Below are 23900 nucleotides of genomic sequence, written 5' to 3' on the forward strand. Positions count from 1 at the left end.
ACATTTGTATTGTTTTAAAGGACTCATCAAGAAATGTACTGAAGACTACATGGCTTTCTTGGGTAATATTTCAAGTACTCTCACAGGAATCAAAAGCCAAGGAAACCAAATAGCTGGGATGAAAAGTTAGAACTTGTGTTCACACCTCAAAACTGGCATTTTGACATGCTGGACATTCTTATTTTTCCTAAACCAATTCAAACTCCCCGCCCTGTGAGTAATTTATACTCACAGGAAGAGATGCCTCGTTCTAAGAATTATTTTCTTGTATTTTGTTCTCTTTGGTTTGTGATGATTCACTGGTTCCTGAAATTCTCCAGCTGCAAGGCAATCCCCACTCACACCAACGAATCCCAATGACTCAGATGGGACTCAGAGAAGCAGCAGTTGCAAAATAAGATATATTTGTTCAAACACATGGGCCAAGACACAATACAGAGAAGCAGGACCAATATTTCTCATTCACAATACTATAAATAAAATTTGTGATTGTTTGCCAGATAAAGACTTCATGGGGAATGATGTCTTGTCAGAGATACTAGGAAACCTGCTGTTTACAAACTTAGAAGACACTCAGTAATTTTTTTAGCAAAGCAACAGATTTCCTGGTTTGCTTGAAATGAACTGGTCTACAGGAAGGCAAGAGGCTTAACTAAGGACTTAGCAAAAATTGAGTATTTTCTTTAAAGAAAAACTGTAACTACAAAAAAGGTAAAGAGATTTTGGATTATAAAACCTTTTTACATTTTATTTCCTATTATTAATTTCTTAAAATATATATATAAAAATGAGGATCTGACTAAATGAATCAGGACACCAATTGATAAATGTCTGTCCTTGTAAACAAATAAATAATTATTTACAATCTTTGGCAAAACAAAATGAAATTTCATCAATCTCACTCTCACACACACTTGCAAGGAAAAAAGAAAAAGAAATTGAAAAAAACCCATCATAAATAATTTACATAGAATAGGAAAATTATGATACAGTCCAAATATTAACATCTTCATCCCTAAACCGATGTCTCTCTCTGACAAAACAAAAAACCCTACACAGCCATTACTCATTACATTTAATGAAGTCATCCTCCCTTCTCCTTGGAACTTGGGGATGCCATTTGAAACACCAAAAGAAACTGAAATATTTAAAAACCTCATTAAGAGGATTTGTGAAGACAAAAAAAAAAATCCAAAACAAAAGAAAAAACAGCAACAAAACAGACAGAAATATTTTTTTAAAAAAATTTGGTAGTATGAATACTATAAAATGTGCAATAAAGCCAGCAACTGTTGATTCCTTTCTAATGAATATAGCCACAAAATCTATTTCAAGGGAGAAAAAGTTGATTCAATATTTAGGTCACTGTGCCCTAGAAGAAGGCAGAGGTACTGTATTCTTCCATCAGGTATCCCATCTATGAATAAAATTACATGTGTTCTTTTTGTGAACAAAGCTCATACATCTTAAACAAAACAAGAATGTTAAACATGTCTATACTATTGTTTATCTGAGTAACTGTTGTATCTGTTTAGAATAAACACTGGTACCCCTTCAGCATTATTTAAACAGTTCTATATACAGCAGACATAGGTAACAACACAAAAATATTAAAATTAGGGTAACTGGGTATATATTAAGGTTCCATTTGTAAATTACTTATTACTATTCATTTAACTTTAAAGTATACATGACTATAACCCATGGAACCATACTTAAGTGCAGGCCATGCTTTGACAATATCTACATATTGTGATATGCTTTCAAAAGTAGTTTTAAAATATCATTATTTCTAAATGTATTATTGATGGATTATATGCTTTAAAATCAATTATCAGAGAAGGTAGTTGGTGTGATAATCACAATAAATACTAACAAAATATTTATAAATGGAACCTTAAATTCATATGTTACCAAATTAAGTAATGGTGGCTTTGCCACCTTTTCAAAAACCCACATCAGGATTCAGGATGTCAAAGTGCTTTTTGCAGCAGAGGTGGACAAGTGGTTCAGGTTCATTTGCCTCCACATGGATATGGTATATTCTTTATTACAAGACAATGCAGAATATGATGAAAACAGGGCAAACAGGGCAACTGGAAATAATTTTTTGAAAGTCAGACAATAGTGACAGCTTCAGATGTTTAAATGAATCATTCTTATCTTTCACATGAGAGTTTCTAATTCAATTCTGTTTGGCCTAAAGAAAGCTCCTACTAAAGAATGCTTTAGGTTGCAAATTTGACAGTTCTACCAATAATAATTTTAAAGAGTATTCCTAAGATTGTCCTAATCAACTAAGCACCTCTTTGAATCAAGAAACGCTAATAATTGATCTTTAATATCCAAAGTAATTTTCACTATTGGTGTGGCCCTCTATTACTTTGCTAAAATTAGCGCCAGAAGCTCTGTGTTACTGAAGTCCAGTCTTGATCAGAACAAGGAAGTGTCAACCATAACACCCAAAAAATTAAGACACATTTTTCCTCACTTAAACGTCACAACTGATAATCATCATCCCCCCTCTTTTTCTCCATATATATAAATACATTAAGTAATTACATTTTTTATATGTAAACGTCATTCTTTAAAAAAGACAAGTAAACAAACGAACAAGTTTTGCTAAGTTTGCACTCTACAAAAGTGTTCTAATGCATCAATCTGCTTTTGCTTCAGTGGTGGGTCCGACGTTCACGTTTAGGTTTTGTTAGTCCTGGCTGTGAGAAGGCACTTGGGTGGAAGGGTGGCTGATGCACTCCTGGCAGTTGGAAGCATCCTGGAGAGTGGAGCATGAGGAGAGAGGGCAGGAGGTACACAAAAATAGAAACTGGGAGTACCAGGTTGTACTGAGGTGTCTGGGTTGCATAGCATCTACAGTACTTTGCTGGTAATGCAGCAACCATTGCTCAAGCATCTGAAAGAAATGGGAAAATATATATTAGTTGTGGCTGGGGTTCTTTTGGTTAGGAAGTCAATCACACAAGAACCCCACCATGATACACTAAAGAGATTAAGCACAATGCTTTCTGTTCTTCATTTTCCTACAAATGTGAGGACATTTATATAAAAAACACGTGTGCCTACATATGGAAAGAGACAAGCATGTGTATGTGCAGCTATGTATCTAAATGTATATACAAAATCATATATATAAGAAAACCTGGAAAAGCATTTTCTGTATTTCCAAACATTTCAGACAAGGCATTACAGACAGGCATGTTCATTAAAGGTATCTGCTCTCTTTTGCATGCCTCTTGAAAGAGGGGTGATCCAGAAGTATCTGTGCCTGCAGGACATACTGAAATAGCCTACAGAGGACAGGATATGCAGAGAGAATTCTAAGCAAGTCTCACTTAGATATTTCTACCTCATTTTTTCCAGGTGGATAGTATTAAACATCTGGGGTTTATTATTCAAACTGAGATTACTCTATGCGCAAGGGGCATTCATGGCATTTCGCCGAAGGTTTATGCCATGCTATGATATTACAGATTGCTTTTCATTTAGAGGATACTATTCATTTAGATAATTTGTGCTTGTTCCACAAGCTATGAAAGGCTTAAGCATCTTCCAGACATTTTTTGTAACTAACCTCTGCATTCATATTTGAGGTCAGAGAAATAGACCATCTCTTGAGAGAAGACAAAAAGACCTAATCGTCCACCAGCAAAAGTTGTATCATAGATCGGTCCAGAATCCACCATGACTTGTTTCCCTTCATAAACCAGAACCCTGTGAAGAAGAACATAAATTAAACAAGGAGGATAACAGTGTCCAGTGTAAGAGTTGGTATCTCTAAAAACTAAAACAGCGTTTATTTTAAAAAGGCACCAGAAAACCCAACCTCATTGTAGGGATCTCATCTCTATCTCACACCCACCTGGCTGGCAGTCATAACACATTAATCAGAAGCAGTGGGGCTGCTCCTTAAGTGATTTTATGCACACCATCTGCAAAAGATTTCCCAGTTCTTTATTTAGAACAGTCATGTCTCCTGGAATGAACTATGTCATGTTCTAGCATTCACTGATAAGCCCCTGTCCCAGTGAACTCAGGGGTTAGCACACGACCTTGTCTCATCACTGAACAAAGCTGTCTGCAGCTGTGTGAACAGCTGATTTATTTATCTTTAGATGCAAGGGCCAACATCAGAAATTGGAAGAACCATCCCTTCAGAATCAAACAAAACATTAATTGGAGACATGTTCAATCTCAATTTCAGACATTTTAAGAGCTTAATGAAAGCTGGAAGGATTTAGACACAAACAGATAGACAAATAATAAACTGGAAAAAGAGAACTTGGTGGGTATTTTTTTTTGTTTTTGGAGGGTTTTTTTTAGTACTTCAGGCATCCACCCTGGAGACAAAAGACCTCAAAAGACAGCACTTCATTTTCTTTCTTTATCAGAGAGACTGCATTTCCACAAACTTGGATCCTCTATTTCTCATGGGAGACTTTGAGATAGTCTAGATTTTTAGGCTCTCAGTCTCCTGGGCCAAATGAAAAATTACTCTATAGTTTGTTAATTACACTAGTCTTTGTAGGCAGGGATTATTGTCCTGCTTCAATTGACAATATATTAATTATACACAGCAAGATGGCTTCATGAGGATGAAAACACTTGAACAGCTTCCTAGAACTCAGGGGTTAGAACTAGTTAGAACTCAGAGGCAGATTTCTGTTTAGACAGAAATGCATGCCCAGCACTTGTAATAAAGTGTTCTGTTTCCTGAAAAGTGCACAATTACAAGTATGAAACTGCTCCCTGAGATCAGAATTAATGGATGGTAAAAGGAACAGTAAAAAAAGTGACAGATTTTCAGGTTCATAAAATCCTGTTTACTATAATTCTCAAAATATCAAGAACCCAAAATATATGGGAAGAGTTTGATAGTTCATTCAACCCACCAAAAAATTACATCTCTGATTGTGTTCATATGGAATTGATATTTCTGTACAAATAAAATTTTTTTGTGACTACATTAGTGAAAAAAATAATTGATTTTCTATCAGAACACCCCTCAAAGTATGAAGGAATTTAATGCCCCAAACCACAGTTTTTGCTATAGATCGATCTAATGTGATACCAGTGGTATCACATACCACTATGTAGATTCTGTAAAGGAAGTTACAGGTAACAGCAACATGAATGAAAAAAAAAAATTAAAAAAAAAAAAAATCGAGCTTCCTTTTGACCTGTATCAGTCAATGCTTTGCACTGCAATACACAGAAGCATGACATCCTCTCTTTCAAAGAAACAGGTAACGTTGTCTGTCCTAATTTGTCTATACTTTGTTGTTCACAGACAAATAAAAATCCCTTGCACATAAGCACAAGGAAGACCTTTGGAGGCAAGGTCTGACTCTACCCCTGAAAACTATCCTTTACACTTCTAGTAGTTAGTAGAAGATAAAACTGACATGGGCAGTTAATGCTCAGTCTTTGGAACATCAGCTAAGCAGCTGGGTTCTACAGAAAGTCATTTGCCACAGCTCCTTGTATACATTACAGATGTGCACTTCTGCAGTGTCTTGTGTAAGCCACTACGGGAGACAGGATGCTGAAGTAGACAGGCCCTTGGCCTACTTCCCTGAGGCAATGCTCATGTTTATAATTATTTTCATTCACTGAAATTCCACAGGCTGAGGAGCAATCTCATCTTCTAATCTTGCTTTGAGTTTTGCTCAGGAATTTTTGGTCTCTTTACAGAAAAGTTATTGAGAAAGAGATTTTTTTTTTTTTTCTTTAATTTAAGGGTATTTAGCTGATGTAAATATTGAACCATCCAGACTAAATTAAACACATCTGAAAAGGAAAATAACTTGTTCTGAAGATAACAAAATGTTCCCAAATGCTGGACAAACTGTCACACAAGTAACACAATTATCAGAAACAACAATGAAACTGATAACATAGCTTTTAAATCAACAGAGACAAAAGCATTGCTACTAGAAAATGCAAAGGTACAGAAATATTTCTCACTTTATTAATCCTGTTTTAGGCCTGTGAACCAAATGCCACCTGTAAGCAGTATAATCTTTCCAGCCAATGTTCTTGGGATCATGCCACAAAGTACGCACCTACAGAAGGAATACAAATGCCTTATTAGAAACATGCCATGCCCCAGTAACTCTATGTCCACCAGAGTAACTGCCAAAGCTTATTTTCTGCAGAGTATGAAACTGAAAATAGTTTAACATTTGACTGTATCAAAATACTTATTTTATGGGGTGAGAGTAATGGAAATTTCTGTCTTATCATCTGCAGTTTCATAACTCGAGTCACTGAAGACCATTACAGCATCGAACCCTGACTTCCCTTATTACGTCAGAGAATCAGCAGAATTCAAAGAGATCCACAAGAATGATCAAATCCAACTCCTGACCATGCAAAGCACCATCCCCAAGAGTCACACCATGTGTCCAAGAGTAACATCCAAATGCTTCTAGAACTCTGGGTTTGCACATCCACACAACCAGGCTGACAGAGTTGATGCTGCATGAGTGCCTCCAGTGACAGAGAGGAACTGCAGCTTGCATAAACGTTACTGCCTGTGGCTGCTCCTTGAAAACTTCCACCCAGTAACAGTTCTGTCAATTCCTATCCACATGTGAAGCCCTACTAACCTAATTTCCAAAATGAATAAGTTTCTTACATGTTTGGACCCTATTTGTAACAGCAGCAGGTTTTTTCTCTTTTTTAAATGTCTTTTATCTTCTTTTGTCACTGGTCACTGTACTCTAAACCATGTAAAACTCAAACTGGAACAGCAAAGGAGCAAGTGCCAATACAGAAACAGCAAATGATTTGTGCATAAATGAGACATCTCTCTCATCTTCCTTTCGATAGCATCTCATCTTCCCTTTTATACATGTGATTTTCTTTGAAATACAATGCATGTGTTACTATTGGCAATACTAATAACAGAATTGAAGAAAAACTGATAAACATCTGCAAAAATTGAGGTGTGAAAGGAAATTCTTTTTGAAACATGTCCATTACTTTTAAAATATTAGTCATGCACTGTTGGCCTGAAGTTTTAAATCTCTCACCTGTCCAGGGGTGTTTCCTGTGTGCCAGAGAGCATTTCTTAAATGTTCACCAGTACCAGTTGTTGAGTTCACTACTTTAAGTGACACACCAGAATAGCCATAAGCCCTGGTGGGTTTGTCCTCCCAATAGGTCTGAGTGACCTGCTTCCACATCAGAACATAAAACCGACTGCTGGACTGGTAGCCAAACACAAAGCCAGCATAGTCATCGTCACGATCTGTGTTAACATAGAATGTCCCGCTGAAGTCAACAGAGCTGAACTCATCATAGCCTGGGAGAGGACAAAAGAGACAAACCACTGAGTTACAATGCTGGGTTCAGTTACACACACCCAAGAGTCCCAGCTACATCCTGAATTTTGGTAGGAGACATAAGTGGTATTTCTCAGTGGCCTCACCTGTAGAAGAGGAGGTAATTACACTTGCCTGCATGGAGACTTCTGGAGAGAAATAAGTTGCTTACAAGGGGCATTGAAGACATCAGGCACTATACTTACATTTTTTCAATTGTGTATTTTATATATGTTACAGTCAGTGATGACATGAATGGACAACAAATGCAGGCAGTTTTGAGCTGTTTATACTTTGGGCACATACACTGCCTCTGCGGTTAGTCCAACGTTTGCAGCACCAAAAAGGTGCATTACCTTTTTTCCCCTTTCCTTATCACTGAACCACTGGTTAATTTTCTGAAGATGATGACTGACATCTGATACTCACCTACAGCTATTCCAGGATCAGAGTTAGCAGTCTGCACCAGTTCCTTGCCTTGGTGGCGAATAACCCAGTTGGGATCAATCTGAGCTGTTCCCTTGGGGTCCAGAGGGACCATCTGAAACTTTCTGAAATCAGTTTCACTGATGGCATTGTTTTCAGGGCACACATCATAAATATCTGGAACATTGTCATTGTCAAAGTCATCTTTGCAAATATCACCTCTGCCATCACCTGTAAGCAATGTGAATAAGCAGAGGCAATTGTTAGCAATTTATCCAGCCCCAGGCTATACACCACTTTGGAATCAGGGTGGGAAAAGTTGGAAGTTTGCTAGGTCAATGTAATTCACTAATGCTTGCACTACATTTTCAGTTTGATTTGTTCCAGATGTGGATACACCACCACATTTTAATACGTATTGTGCAAATAAATTCAAAGAATAGCATTAAAATCTTAATCATCTACACATTACTAAGTCTTTATATATCATTGATCATATTAAACTTTTTTCAGACTCTTATCTCTGGCCTAAGATTTTTTCTGCAACAATCCATGTAAGATGCTTCAGACTGCAGAGATGTCACCTCTATGTCAAAAGAAAGGGGGGAGAATGTTGCAGTAAAGTATGCATACACGCTTAGCCACTCTTTCACTTGTAGGTAGAACAATTTGACCTATGAAAACATAGTGCTTCAGAAAAATGCAGGAAAAAAGAAGGCAGCACTGCATTCAACAGGACTAGCCTCAGAGGAATGAAAAATTTTTGTTATATGAATTACAGGAAGTTTTTTAGAGAACAAAAAGTACAGCTCATCTGTAGTTGTGCTTCTGCTCAACACTTTTACTTCACTCAATATTTTAGAAAAACTAAAATTTATTTTCTTTCTTAGTTTGCCCATAATATTAATGGAAACCAGGAGATTTGACTTGCCTCAAATAGCAAGAATTGAAAGGAGGCATCTATAGGAAAGCTCATTGCCCATCACTATTATTCCAAGGCATACAATAGAAGAAAGACCTGAAAATAATGGAGAAAAGCTTGGCCAGACAAGTATAGAAACAAATTCCCAAATGGCTCCAACTTTTACAACAGAAACCACTGGATATTACACTGGGTATTCATGCAGAACTAGCGCTGCCAAGTAATTTGTTTCTATCCTTACACAGCAGAGCATCTGCTTTTTTGTTTTTGGTTTTTTTCCCCAGTGTTTATGATTGCCCTAAAAACATGGGAGTTAATACAGTGGGAAATAACATAATTGAATGCCCCAGCTCATTCAATACTGACCTACTACTAGGATGTTTCACAGAAAAATGGAAAGCTAGGTTATCATCACTAGCCAATACAGTAGTACCCAAGTATGGAGCTTTAAGTCAGAAAGCAGAATGAATTTTAGGTAACAGCCAAAAAGAAAAGAGGAATTAGAGAAAATTGAAAAATATCTAGTATTTCAAGGTTCTCTGCAGTTCAGATACATGGTAAAATGGTCTAATTTTCCACCCTGGATATCTGCCATAGACAACTCCAAATCCTGACCAGCTGTGTGTTCCTCCACCTGTTTGTCTTAGTACTCAATGGAGAAAAGAGAATAAATTTCCTATTTTATTTCCTTTGCCAAATCAAAGAGATAATTCACAGAAGAATCTAATTATTCACTCAAAGTCCAGCTGATGTTCATTTGGTAGTGAGTTGCTGCTGACAACATTCATTCCCTGTCAAGGAAAGTTAGAAAGTGTTTGTTTACCCAGTCACATCCAACAGCTCTCTCCAGGGCCTCATCTTTATATGCTAAAACTCACATCTTCAAGAGCCTGGTAGCAATTTTTGGCTTTATATACCCCTTTTCCAAGATTCCTGTTGGACCTGCTGCTAATGACAGTGATGAGCTGGCTAAAATGATTAATTATATGCTTTTTCTGAATTGCTAATCCATAAATCAATGTAGTTTCCTTTACAAGAACCAGGTAATGCATGACTTCAACTATCTCAGCTTGGGGTCACCATTATTCCGGATTTACGAAATTTAAGAGGCTATTCCAGGGATTAGCAAGTACAAAGATATTCTGGACACACATTATAGGACTGAAAATTTATATAAACTAAGAGCTACTACTGACTACCAACCAGAAACTTCCTACTGACAGCAGTTGTCTTACCAGGAGATCAGACAAGGCTCAGCATTTTACCTTTCTAAATGTACATAAAAATATATTGTGTAGGTAGTAAATTCTGCTTTCAATTTCTACAGCACAGCCATGGAACACCTCCAGCAAGTTGTTTAACTTGGAATGGAAATTGCTTACCTGCATTTATTGCACGGGTCATTACTCTAAACATATTTGGTGGTTTTCAAAGGATCATAAACATTTTCAAAATTAAAATTATAATTGTGAAAATATCTATTTCATTATTTAAATAATGCCAAGTACAGAGAAAGACTGTTTGAGGTGACCAACAACATTTTAACCAAAAAACTGAAAAAAGAGAAATTACATGTCCATTTTTTAAACTGTGACATATTATAATATCAAGACATATTTAAAGCAGTCTGTAAAGAAAATTTGAGAAAAGCTGCTCAGGAGTCAGTTTAAAAAAATAATTAAAAATTACTATTACTTTTTTAAAAAATCCTGAAGAAATAGTCTGTTTTTCAAAAAAAAACAGAGCAGCAAACCATATTTTTTTCCATTTTAATTTTTAGATGGTGACTTGTTTTGAAAGTGAAACAGCTCACTTCATTTTTTTAAGGCATCTGTAATTCAACTCTATTTTCTGACACTTTTAATATTTCAATTGAATGTGAAAGTAAGAATATTAACAAAAAGTTGGGGTTTTTTTTAATTTGTTAAAGGTTTTCTTCTAAAATTAAGTATGTGCATGTTTGAGCTCCTGTCAAAGATGTTTCCTAATGCCCTAACCCTTGACCAAACTGACCAGTTCAGTTCCATCATCCATGGTGTCTCAAATCTCAAATGCAGCTCAGTTTGATGCAAAGTCTCTCTTCACCAGATGCTAACACTCCAAGATCAAAATCAGATACTAACAACTAAATGAAATTCATATGACCTTGTTCTTACCATCTGAGTCCTCCTGCCCAGGGTTGTATCTGAGGCGGCAGTTGTCCCTGTCATCTGGGACACCATCATTGTCATCATCAGGATCACAGGCATCTCCTTTACCATCCTGATCGTGGTCAGCCTGGTTAGCGTTGGGGATGTAAGGGCAGTTATCCTGGTTGTTCTGGTGGCCATCTTCATCTATGTCCTCATTATTGTCACACTGGTCGCCAACAAGGTCATTATCCACATCAGTCTACCCCAAAAAAAGAATTGTACAGAGTAATTGTATCATTTTTACTCAATACGAAGATACAGCCTGGTACTTGTCTGGTCAACATCTCTCTTCAAGGGCTTCTGTAGTGACAAATACCGCAATGACAACCATGCTTAAAGCACAAGCATAACTTCAAGCCAGTATGGCTACTGATTCTTCTATCAGTGGGTAAGATCTGGTCCCCAGGATATTTGCAGGGCAGGGCTTTATTTGTGGATGGATTAAAGCAATCATCACTGTACTTCTCTTTCATCTGATACAAAGGGATCTCTCAATATGAGATGTCAAAGTAAGCAGTACAGATCCACCTCTTCAGCTGTTCACTACAGGGACTGATAGAAACTCCTGAGCTCTTTTCTGTGCCCTTGTTCTCATGTTACCATTAAAGAAACAGTTTTCATCATTTACCTGGTCTGGATTATGCATCAATGGACAATTATCACACTGATCACCAACTCCATCACCATCTGTATCACTCTGGTCTGTGTTGTAGACGTAAGGGCAATTATCTCGTTCATTAAAAATGTCTAGGGGAAAAAAAACCCAACAAAATATTGAAAAAATATCCAACATAGACCATAGGAGTCACTATTAATGAGACAAAGCTCTTAAGGGGTTCATAAGCTTTCTGATGGCTTCAACATCATTACTACAAAATGAAATAGTTAAGACTAATATTAAAAAGAAAAAATATGGTATCAATTCTATTTTTCTTGGCATGATGAAGTTTTCCACATGTATTTTTCTATGGAATTTTTCTGGAATAAGGGCTGGTCCTGATAATTTAGTCCTTTTTCATAGAAAAATAGATATAGGGGTGGGGTAATTTTCTTTTTGAATAATATGTTCTGGATTATCTTCCCCCACTCTACAAAATTGCATAGAATGCACAGCTGTATCAGGTTCAAACTTCTGAACTTTTGTATAGAAACAACTGTATTAATATTCAGCTGCCTCAGCATTAAATAACTTAATTTTACCAGAAGATGTGCAGCATTAATTGTATAGCATGTCAAATTTTCAAAATAAACTGTTCCTCAGGAAACTTCATTATAAAACCAACAGCCTACTTCAAAATTTTAAGATGAAAAAAAAAAACCCCACATATTGGCATATCTTTATGGGATACAAGAACCCTTCCCTGTATTATATGGACCCTGTATACTTGCAGAATCTTTCACCCAATAACATATGATTGGGATTTTCTCCAAATGCAGAACTGCCATGAGTACTAGTACAAACCTGATGATCAGAAGGAGCATGAGAGAGCTTCAAAATGTTCAGAAGCTAAAGTAAGATAATTATCCAAATGTTTAAACATTATTGAGGAAAAACCAAAGCTAGATTTCTTCAACTTTTAGTATTTCTGTATCCTCACACATTTTAAATGTTCAAAAATAATGCCCCTGCAGCATTATTTAAGTGTTTTTCCCCCATCTTAATTCTGATCAAATTGGAGCTACACAGGAATGTACTGGTGGAGGAAATAAGCACTTTTAACAATATTTTAAAACACACCAAAGAATGTGTATTTGGATTACGGTAAGTTTTGCATATTTATACATTCATAGAAAAGCAGATTACTTTACTATGGATATTGTCTTAACTGTGTGAATGTTCTGATGTTCCTTTCCCTCCCTAAAAGGAAAAGTCAACAGAAGTGTCATATTAGACCCTGATTACTTTGGAACACAGATGAAGGAAAGATTTTTTAAGATTACACTGATAAAAGACTTCCTGTGATTTATTCTTTGGTAATATTAATTGTAGTCATTTAGGAATGGTATGGGCAACTATACTACACCAGGCAGACAAACCTCAGCCTTCTCTGTCTTCTCCCACAGTTTTCAGATTCTAGACTCAATTTTATTCCACATATAAAAGGAAGTAGCTTATCTTACTGGACATAAAGCAAAGTGCACTTGTGGAATAGCACCTAATTCTCAAAAGTGAAATCATACCATCTCCATCAATGTCCACTGCACACGAGTCACCCTCCCCATTGTTGTCTGTGTCAATCTGAGCAGGGTTGTGCACATAGGGACAATTGTCACAGCGGTCACCAACTTCATCTTTGTCATAATCAAACTGGCGAGGGTTGAACAGAAGAGGGCAATTGTCCTAGTAAGAAAAAAAATAGATTTCACAATATAAATCACAACTCATGAGAGCATACTATGAAATGGTAACTCCTGTTCATCTTGGACAGAACTCAAAAATCAAATATTAATACATTATTTTTTCAATGAACAAGCTGTACCTATACTGAAGGTCTTGGAGGTAACAGGAAGGCAAGTGGACAGCCTGGCTCACTGTCTATTTTGGACAAAACACATGAATTTTGTTCCATATCTCACAGGGAGAGCAACAGGCATTTTAAACAGGATCTATACTCAGACATTTAAACGAAGGTGTATAACTGGTACATGTACTTAAAAAAAAATAAATCAGAACATGTCACAAAGTCAGGTCAACTTCAGCTGCATTTTATAAGTTTTGAAAAACAAAAAAAGAAACAACTAGAACTGTTACTCTGACTTTTTTGGAACAAACTAGTGTCGGTATTTTCAAGTTTATATCACACCTTTTGATTTTTCAATTTAAAGAAATACTGACATCTTGTTGGCTGTCTTCTACTGAATAAGATAGTAAAATGTAAAAAGTTTTTTAAAATGTTAAAATGCAATACTCTCATTTACCAAAAATAATTTTCCAAGACCTCTTAATAATATTTTTACAATTTCCTATCACTTTAATTTTAAAATCTGCCAGAAGAATAATTCTTATATTTCACACATTCCCAAACTGCACATGGAGTTTTGCACAGGCACAAGAAAGTACTCTGTGTGAAATGCAACAAAGAAAGAAAGAAAACCAAACCAGTGGGAGTGAGGGCTACATCAGTGGAATGGAATCTAATGGGAAGTCATAAGGAAAAAAATCTTTAAACTACTTTTTCCTCTACTAAATAGAAAAAACCCACACTTAAAAGGAAATAATTTTTAGCACAATATTTTAAATTCCCCAGAAATACATTTCATATAATCAAGGGCAACATATAGAGGCAAGTCAAAATCTTATGCTGTTCATAAGATAATTTCTAGCAACAATTTTAGAAAATGTAGATACTAAATCATATTACTTTATCAAACAATTCTTTAGGGTTTTTTTTAAGTTTTCCAAATAGACCAAATGAACACAGTTCTTACCCAACTTTAACCATGTGAAGCTCTAGATCATATAGGTTCCCTCTGAAGGGAACAAAGAGGAACAGTAAAATTCTAATACCAATTCACTCACCCTAAACATGTTTTGAAAAGCCAGGGTAAAACAAATTCTCAAAGTGCCTCTTTTTGTTGAATATACAAGGCAACAGTTTTAGACTAAGTGACTATCACTTAGGCTCTGCAGGTAAATTAATTTGTCCTCTAAAGGAAAGTATAAACCAGGCTAGGTATTTTCCTGCCATCATTTTCCTTTGGTACTGGCTGTGTTTGTAGTCATTTCAGAAACAAGTAACAATGAAAAAAAGTAACATCATCTATATAATATTTACCAGCTTTTCAAATACAGTAGATTTGTTGTTCTCCCTTGACAATATAAAATTTCCATAATTCAAAACTGATACCAAGAACATAGCTCCTGAGGTTCCCTAGGCTGCTTTGCTCTGCACAGTACTACTTTCCTGTGCCTGAGTAAAGATCAGAGAGTAAAGCTGTAGTGCAGCTTTATTCTGCACTACACAACATTCAGGGAAGGAAGTGCAGAATAACTCAGCTGAAGCTCTGAACAATGAAGTTCACATCTATTGTAATGGTTTTCCTTACAATCAGATGTTTAGGTCAAATGTACTGCAGAGAGATACACATCTTACTTTGTCATCTTCAACACCATCATTGTCATCATCCTCATCACAGGCATCTCCTTTGCCATCTTTATCAAAGTCTTCTTGGCCCGAGTTAGGCAGAAGAGGGCAGTTATCCTGGCCAAAAGAAATAATCAATACATTATGTTTACATTATGTCAGAATAACTTGCCTGGGCAGAAGAGCAGATATGGTACACCAGAGACTATAAAACAAGAGCAATCAGCAAAGTACTTTTTAAAGTGCCTTTTTTTGCTGCCAAAGGTAGTATTCATTTGCTGCTTTCATATTGTAAAGTAAGTGAAATGCAGCTGCAAATCACTCTATTTCCCAGCTGCTATTAAAGTGACGTTTCTAGTAAATTTTGGAGGGAACTAGCAGAAAACAAACACACCACACGCACAGACATGCACTCTTACATCAACTCTATAGACAATTCATGAGATATGTTTGAAGATTACACAAAAAATGGCCAGGTTTCATTGCCAGAAAAATAAAAAAACAAGCCAAGAGAAGGTCTTCAGAAACAGCTGTTCATATGGAAAGCTACTACACAGCAATGGAAAGTACTACACAGCAATGAAGGGGAACACTAAGATTTTGAGAAATGTGTCTTTATACTGTTCTGCAAAACAGTACCTTCACACTCCCATGGCTTTAAAAATAAAAGACAAGCAGATCTCTTTATTTTGTATCACAGCTTTGTAAAGGAAGATTATTTTAGATAATCAATTAAGTTACACTGAAAAATAAGAATTAAAATCGCCTGCCAAACTTTCAACACGCATTTTTTTAAAAATACTAAAATGGATTACAGTTCTACCACTTGCTATGGATAAATACATCTGTGAAAAAACACTGTTATTTTCATTTTTACTCACATTCCATATCTACCTCACCCAAAACTGAATCTGTCAAAAGAGTGCAGAAATATCTATTTTGTAACACATAAACTAAAAAATGAATATTATAGTAAGATGCTTTCAATCTCAGTGGTTCTAATAATACAGACAATTTAAGAAAAAGAGAACAGGAAATATTGTGATAAATATCAGATCCCCAAAATTTTTACCAAATACCTGTGAAGAGTCTTGACTATCCACCTCAACACTGGTTACCAGTGATACAAAAATTTTTTTGAAACAATGAGAGAAATTAGTCACATGAGTAAGATAACTTTCAATCATTATCAGCTCAAGGAAAGAAGCGTTTTAAAATCAAATTACTCAACTAGGATATTTTGTAAAGAATATAGGGGCCTGAAAATTTGTGGTACTTTTCAGGGGTTTTTTACGGGCGGGTGGAGAGGTCCCCTTAAATGAAGTACTTGTGTCTATTAGATCAACATATATTACACAAAACATGAAAAAAATCTTTGGAAACAGGTTTTTTCTGAATAGGTTCAGCATGTTGTGTTTAACCAAAACTAATGTTTTGTGCTTCATCATGAGTGAACGTGTGCAAATTCTGATGACAGGAACTGAAAGAACTATATATGAACTGCAACAGCTGAGTTGGCTGAATCCACGAGGAAAATACATCAATTGCCGTGAAGAAGAACATTTGAGGCCCAAATTTCCATCTATATCTGAAATTTTTCAGCTGATAGAGCCCAGATTCACATAAATGACTTATTCTCTCAAACAGCCTGATTTCAAACTTTCCTAGTCTCTTAGTCTGTATTTGTTTTAACCACTATAGTAGTCTGGAGCTCAGTCATTTTTGCATTCCTTTCCATTTCTTTAATCAGGTTTTGTGCTAGAACTTCAAGAAGATTTATAGATCACTTTAACACGGAGAAAGAGAAGCAAAAACATTTCAGGTCTGGGAAAAGAAATCCTCAAAAAACCTCAGAAGAGAAAGCTTGCCCTTACAGCCATGAGTGATTAGCAAAATACTTGAGGGTCTGCCTAGTGAACATACATAGATAATCCAGTGTTGTCAGTGGTCCTACAAGTAGATCTTTAAAACTGAATACCTGCATATACCTTCTACTCTGACAAAACTTCTCCATCCCAGCTGCTTAATTTGCTGCTGCAAACAGTGTATGCTCCACTGTATTGTGCCTGTCATTCAACCATCAGCAAGGCCACCACTCAGAACTATGATCCAAGGAATTGCCTGTCAAGGGGTGCCTTTGCCCCTCAGCTATTTGGGCCACTGCTAAACAGGTGGAACAACTTCCAGCCTGGTTTCGTACAGCATCAGGATAAGACCTACAAGGAGGCTCAGCATTTTTGAGCAATTCCTACTGGAAGGAACCTCAGGCCATGAAACCAAGAAGGACTTTTTGTGTACTTCAGAAGAGCACAGAATCAGGCCCCAGGGAACATACCACATGGATACACCCTACTAAACCTACATGCCACCATTTTTAGGCTCCCTGATGCTAAATTTTTCTCATTAGTGTAGTAATGTTTCATCATTCACTATAACAGCACATCTGCACAGCAAGACTGGACAGGTATAGAGCCAATGGTGGCAGGCAGGTCAGGTCATTCCCCTTGGGAGGGTAAGAGCTGGGATTTCACATCTCTGAGGGATTAGAGGGGCTGACTCTCACCCTATCCCCTGTGAGCCTTTGCAATAAGGAGAACTCCTCTAATAAGTCACATTCATTCCTCTCTCAGGCTCTTATTGTTAAAAATTATCTCAGGCTCTGAATCCAGTTTTCACAGTGTGTGGTCTGCTTAACTCTTTAAAAGGAAGGGATGTTCAAGACAGCATTTTGAACTCTAGCCCTTTCATGGCTGTCAGTGTCTTTTCACAAGCCCTGCAGGCTGGATTTCACACTTGCCTGGGCCCTGAGATCCCTGTTTCATTCTCACTAGCAGTGTGCTTCACACCCATGCTTTAGGCAACTCCTGCTCAGTGTGCTAACTCCATTCACAGCAATCCCAATTGTCCATGTATTCTGAGCAGGAAGAAATCCAAAGCAGAGGGCTCTGGATTTAATTTTCAGAATCCCTTAATGTATCTTACCAGATGAAGTAAATACATTTCACAGCATCTCCTAGAAAACAAGCATGCTGTAATAGTCAAAGCTTACTGAATCACCAACTTAATGAATTAAAAGGTTACTAACAAATATTTAGGAAAAGTTAAAATTTTGTTAACACATGGCATTTTTATTAATCTTTTCCACCTACCTTTACACAGTGGTAAGTTGCATTAGCAGCACAGACCAAGTTGTTATTAGGCCAGCCATCCAGATCTGAATCCTCACCACAGATGCGTCCATCACCAGCATAACCTGTCCTACATTCACATTTGTACATTGGATCACTGAAATGGCCCAGATAGATGCACTCTGCAGACTTATGGCAGCTGTGTGTCTTGTCCTTGCATGGATTCTCAGGTTCACAGACCTATAAATGATGGAGCATATTCATTGAAACCTGATAATCACAGCCAGCTGTGTGTACCTCAACTTCATCAAAATCAGACCAGTTATTCAGAGGTTCAAAAACAGGAACTTTGTTTTGATTGTGGTTAGTAAGTCATACTCTTCTGTCAGTTCACAACTCAAACAAATATGTACAATGATAATACTTAAAACAAACCACAGGAAAAATTGGACAGTATATTTAAAAAGCAATTAAAGTTGTTAACAATTTCAGTACTGTATCTACCTTCTTCCAGATGTCACTAAACCCAAGAAATTACCTGCAACAGAAGATTGTACTCACATCTTTTCTTTAGAGTTCTACCTGACAGTATAAAAGGACTATCTTATTAAATCAAACAGACCCTAAGGAATTCTTGTGCTCACCTCACATAGGTTTTTGTTACCCCTTCCTTATCATTATGTTTCACTGTCAGTATTTGAGAATCCTACACAGATGGTTCACGTGTAGAATTCACAAGCTGAGCTAACCACAGATTGATTCAACAGCAACAAAGAGAAGGCAAACCATGATTTCCACTTTAACATTTTTGTATTTTCTAGGAAACTGTCATCTTCAACATCACTTCTACTTCCTGCTGTCCTTCGCTGATAAGCTGTGGCCCAACAGAATTTAGGGAGTGAGAACTTCAGACATATGTCTGATAACACTGACATTAACAGTGTCATATTTATTAAAAAAGAAAATAAAATCCTTATTCCTCAGTTTCCACTGTCCAGAACAGGTATGTTAACCTCAGAGAAACAACTGCAAAGCAGGGAAATATTTGCTCCTGGAACCTTAGGCTCATTTGGTGTAACTGTGCATATGCCTAAAAAAAATCAAATCCTTAAAAAAGCCAATCCCAAATTCAGTGTTTTGTTACTCAAAACAAAAATACTCTGAAATTACAATTATTTATTTCAGGCTATTTTGGTTTGGTACCCAAGTTTATCTCACACCAACATTCAAAGACATTTCAGATGAGAATTACTCAAAGCCATCAAATTTCCTTCAATATCACTTACTTGCTTCTCTGTCTTGGCAACTTCGAGCCCTACTCCATAGGGCTGACTTCCTTTATAGCGTGGAGGACATGGCAAGCAGTGGAAACCTGGATTTGTGTTCACACAGCGATGGACCTGATTCACTTTAAAGCAAACATCTGACACAGCTATGCACTGCAGCAAAAGAAAGGAGAAACCAATTAGATGTCTGTGTAATTCCCAAATAATGAATTTTTCATGGTGATTTCCTGATTTTAATGGAAACAAAGCCAATACCTCATCAAGATCCTCACAGACAGTACCATTGCCAAGGTATCCAGCTGGGCATGCCCCACATGACCAAGACCCATCCGGGTAACTGTTGCATTCTGCTCCAGGAAAGCAAGGATTTGACAAACACCCATCTGGCAAAGACACACAAAACTGAAAATTAGGTAAGGAGCATAAAAGGCATGTAAAACTTAATTTCAGAAAGAAGTATTCTCTGATCATTACCTTAAATCACACTTGATGCAACACTTATAAAACCCCTAAAGTTAGGCTTATTAACTGCATTTAAGTCTAAACACTGTTGATTTAATATGAAAAAATTACAGATGGCTACATGCAGTGGAATACATTGTAGCATATTCAATCCCTACTTAAGAAAGGCATAATTGTTCAAGAAAGCTGGTATCACAAATATATATAAAAACCCACTAAACAGCACTCAAAATAGTTAAATGTTATATACTGAACCAAAGGTATAATTAGCAGATTCCTGTAGTGTCACTTCATAACTACTCATTAAAGAGGTGACAGTGATAATAATTACTCAAAGAATGAATACCAACCAATTGGGCAATCCTTCTTATTGCACATATCATGTTGCTTGGTGTCTCCCACACACGGCTTTCCTCCATACTGTGGCTCTGGACTGTTACAGAGGCGAGACCTCTCACGAATTCCTCCTCCACAGGTAACAGTGCAGGCAGACCACGGAGACCAAGGACCCCACTGGCCATTCACTAAGATATGCAAAAGAGCAGAGAATCACAGGCAGTAAAGTGAGGACATCTGGCACCAATGACAACAACCCTTCATCAGATCCTTGACTAGGGAGAGTTTCTCACTATGTACATAGGATGATGATGGCAGATTTTTGCACTGAGATAGCAATATTTCAAAAACAAACAAGTGAAAAATACCCAACTGCTTCATAGGCATTTTTTGGCCAATAATTCAAAACAGCATGTCATGCCCACTGAATATGCAAAGAGAAAAAAAATTAATTGAAAGTGAAAGTGTATTGAATGAAAGGTCTCTAAAAAAGATTAAAAGTGTAGACTAATAAAGAATTGCGATAGCAATTAATTGTGTCGAATATGTAAAAAATGCATGCACAAATATCGAAGAAATCTGACTACTGGGGGATTCTATGTCTAAACCTAATAAGTAAAGAGACAACTTCCTTTTTTAAAAGGAAGTGTTTATTTTTGATAAGGAGAGATATACCACTAACATGGAAATTTCTCAAACTCTTAATATTTAAAGCCAAATTATATCTTGGAAAGTTTACAAAACCTTTGACTGCATTGTTCTCTTCATTTTCAAAACACCCTTGTGTATTATTTCACTCATAAAATAAAATTGCATTTTCCATCACAGAAATTCACTCCCATTTAGATCTGAACAAAGAGAAGGAATTCAGCTGGAATATTATTGTGTCACTTTTGATTCAAGACCACAGACGTACCTGGACATGGAACCTTCTCACACTTCTCCGTTTCACGCCCATTCCCCACACAGTTTTTCCCACCCATCTGAGGAATAGGAGAATTGCAGAGGCGGATGCGGGTGATATTTCCCACTCCACAGGTAACTGAACAGGAAGACCAAGGAGACCAATGACTCCAGCCACCATCCTGACGTACTGCCAGAGAAAAGAGCAAAATTCAAGCAAACAGCCCACCTGCAGCAGTAATACAAAGTCACTTGTGTGATTAGTCTTCTAATGAGCCCCCCAGCACATCTGATTAATGTCCCATCTCTTTCCGACCGTTTCACTTACAAAGCCCAGCATGCCAGCTCAGGTGCCCAAGAACAACTTTCTTAGGAATTTCGGTAACCAACATATGACTAACAATTACATCAGACATTTTGCTTAAAAATAAAGTTTTCCAATGAAACAAACACTTGTTCAAAATGCACATTTGGACATCTACAAGTCTCATCTGCTACATATTGCCTTAGGTACTATGTTAGCCTGGATATCACAGGTACTTGCAGTAGCATTAACTACTCTTCTGGAATATCATCCTTGTAAGTGCCTTAAATATAAAAGCAGTTTGATATTTTGCAGAATTCTTCCATGATTACTGTGCTCCTAAACACAGCTAAGTTAATTGAATGGCCCAACAATCAATGAGTGGCAGATGTAAACAGAACATTGCATATCATGTTTACAAAGTGTTGTCTCCAAACTGAGTTCAAACAAAAGACTCCAGCTCATAATGTTAAAGAAAGGATTACTCACAATCTTTTCTTTTTCTTTTTTTTTAACGTAGCTGACCCCAGAATGTACATACCTATTAAACTGCCAGGAAAGGGAGGAATACCTGAAAGGGGAAAACTGGCAAAGAACCTAATGACAGCTACTTCAATTGTTCATATAGGATTTCTCAAGTACATACTGTCCTGACTAAACTTGGTTTTGCTTTGAGATGTCCAAAGAAGCTTTTAAAAAGGAAGAAATGTATTACTTACTGCGATGGTCGCATTTCTTAAAGCTGCACATCCTTGTTTGGATGTGTGGGCCTGTACAAGCACTCCTGGTGACATCACATGACCTTCCTCTCATCTGTGTCCCAGAGCCACAGGTAACTGAGCACTTTGTCCAGTCTGACCACGGTGACCAGCCCTCCTCACTGTCATCAGCTGCAGATGAAAAGGTAAGAAAGTGCTTAACTTTGAAAGTTGCTCTATTATCCTATTTAGAGGATATTCTCTTCTCTTTTTCTGCAGAATATGTACTTTAACATTTAGATCTCTCCTTTTCTAATTTTGCTTTCCCAAGCTGCCACTGATGTTACAGAATTGTGGTGTAATATAATGTGAGGTTAGTTCAGATAAGAATCCTGGATTTTCATGAACTTGTGTGCAGCATGTTTGCATGATGCACTGATCTTTGAAGGAAGAACATCTTATCTCTATAATGGACCAAGCCAAAACCTGAGTCCAAAATGCCTTTGGTTTGAGAATATAGGTCAATATGATGAGATGTGGCCCCACCTTTGAAAGCTACATAATGGTGAACATTAACAAGAGCACATTGTAAGAATACACCCTATGCTCTGAATGGGCAAAAAAATGCAAAACGTGACTGGGGAGAAGCATGCTTTTAACATTTTATGCCCAAGGTAGCTAAGCAGGTTATCATCTTAGCTCTAAGCAGGCAATATAATCAATGAAGACAGACCAAGTCCTTCAGAGGGTAACTTCAAGCACCCAAGTTACTTTGTATGATCTTTGTATACATACAAGTTCTATATTTGATCTTAGCTGCCTTGCCATCTTGCTTCTTTTGAGCTTTCAAAAACACTAGTAGTGATTTTAAATAATGCCAAAGACCATCTTTCCCCTCCTAAATACTCACAGTGAGAGCAGACTGGACAGCATTCACCTTCAACAAAAGCTGGATCAGCACAGGAGACTGCTGGGCAGGTGATTTGATTGCACACAATTTTGGAATCCTAAAGGCAAAAAAATAAATTTACTGATTTATGGTCACAGAGAGGTAAATGAAGGTGGGCATCTGGGGAAGGTTCTTGTGTGGATATGTTTTGATTTGTTCTATCATGGACAGGAGACAACTTTTTATAAACTTCATTAAGTCCAGCCATTCTCTAAGTAGTCTACTGATGTGGACGGTTGAGTTGGAATTCTATTTCTGCAGAAAAGAGCATTTCCAAAACCTTACCCGGCAAACACACTTGGTGCAGCTATCCACAATCCAACTTTCATTATCTGCAAAGACACGGCCATCCTGCCAGCAAACTGGTTGGTTCTTCAGTGTTTTGTTAGGCCCAATCAGTTCCCACATAATTTGGTTCTCTTCAGACTAGAAGATGAAGTAAATGAAAACAAATTGCATATTTCATAAGCAAACTGTTGTAAATAGACAAAACTGAAATATGACTGGACTTAATTCTTTCATCAAAAAATGTATTTTTACATATTTATATACATAAGGAAGATGTTCTTAAGTACTGCAGCCCTGCATAGCAATTTTTCTAGCAATGGTACAAACAGTCACAATACTAAGGGAGATTTGTTCTTAGTCACTTTGCTTTCCTCTAGCACAGCTCATCTTTAGGTGAGAAGATTTTAGTCCTGACACATATACTAATCCCTTCAGAAATAATTAGCTGATTCAGAGTAAGAAGAGAGGCAGACATCAGCAAAATATCACCATAACAGTTCAACAATGAAAATCCCATACATTTGTTTGCAGTTTAGGTACCCCATGTAGCCACTTACTGATGTATTCATTAATGG

At 36.9% G+C, this 23900-nt stretch overlaps 1 protein-coding gene across 1 annotated transcript in view; it reads right to left on the minus strand.

Annotated features, from left to right (window-relative positions):
- Positions 1–382: 382 nt before the first annotated feature.
- THBS2 (thrombospondin 2) overlaps positions 383–23900 on the minus strand; it is a 31480-nt gene continuing 7962 nt past the window's right edge. Inside the window, exons 5-21 of the mRNA XM_015620294.2 lie at positions 23323–23463; positions 22999–23095; positions 22110–22280; positions 21100–21276; positions 20198–20371; positions 19641–19768; positions 19386–19538; positions 18121–18339; positions 14981–15088; positions 13068–13227; positions 11515–11633; positions 10851–11085; positions 7776–8003; positions 7056–7327; positions 5986–6083; positions 3593–3732; positions 383–2914 (exon numbers count right to left, since the gene is read on the minus strand). Coding sequence (XP_015475780.1) covers positions 2907–2914; positions 3593–3732; positions 5986–6083; positions 7056–7327; positions 7776–8003; positions 10851–11085; positions 11515–11633; positions 13068–13227; positions 14981–15088; positions 18121–18339; positions 19386–19538; positions 19641–19768; positions 20198–20371; positions 21100–21276; positions 22110–22280; positions 22999–23095; positions 23323–23463 — 2628 coding nt within the window. The 3' untranslated portion in view covers positions 383–2906. The remainder of the gene's footprint in view (positions 2915–3592; positions 3733–5985; positions 6084–7055; positions 7328–7775; positions 8004–10850; positions 11086–11514; positions 11634–13067; positions 13228–14980; positions 15089–18120; positions 18340–19385; positions 19539–19640; positions 19769–20197; positions 20372–21099; positions 21277–22109; positions 22281–22998; positions 23096–23322; positions 23464–23900) is intronic.

This window comes from Parus major, chromosome 3 (assembly GCF_001522545.3).
Source record: "Parus major isolate Abel chromosome 3, Parus_major1.1, whole genome shotgun sequence".
Lineage (NCBI taxonomy): Eukaryota > Metazoa > Chordata > Aves > Passeriformes > Paridae > Parus > Parus major.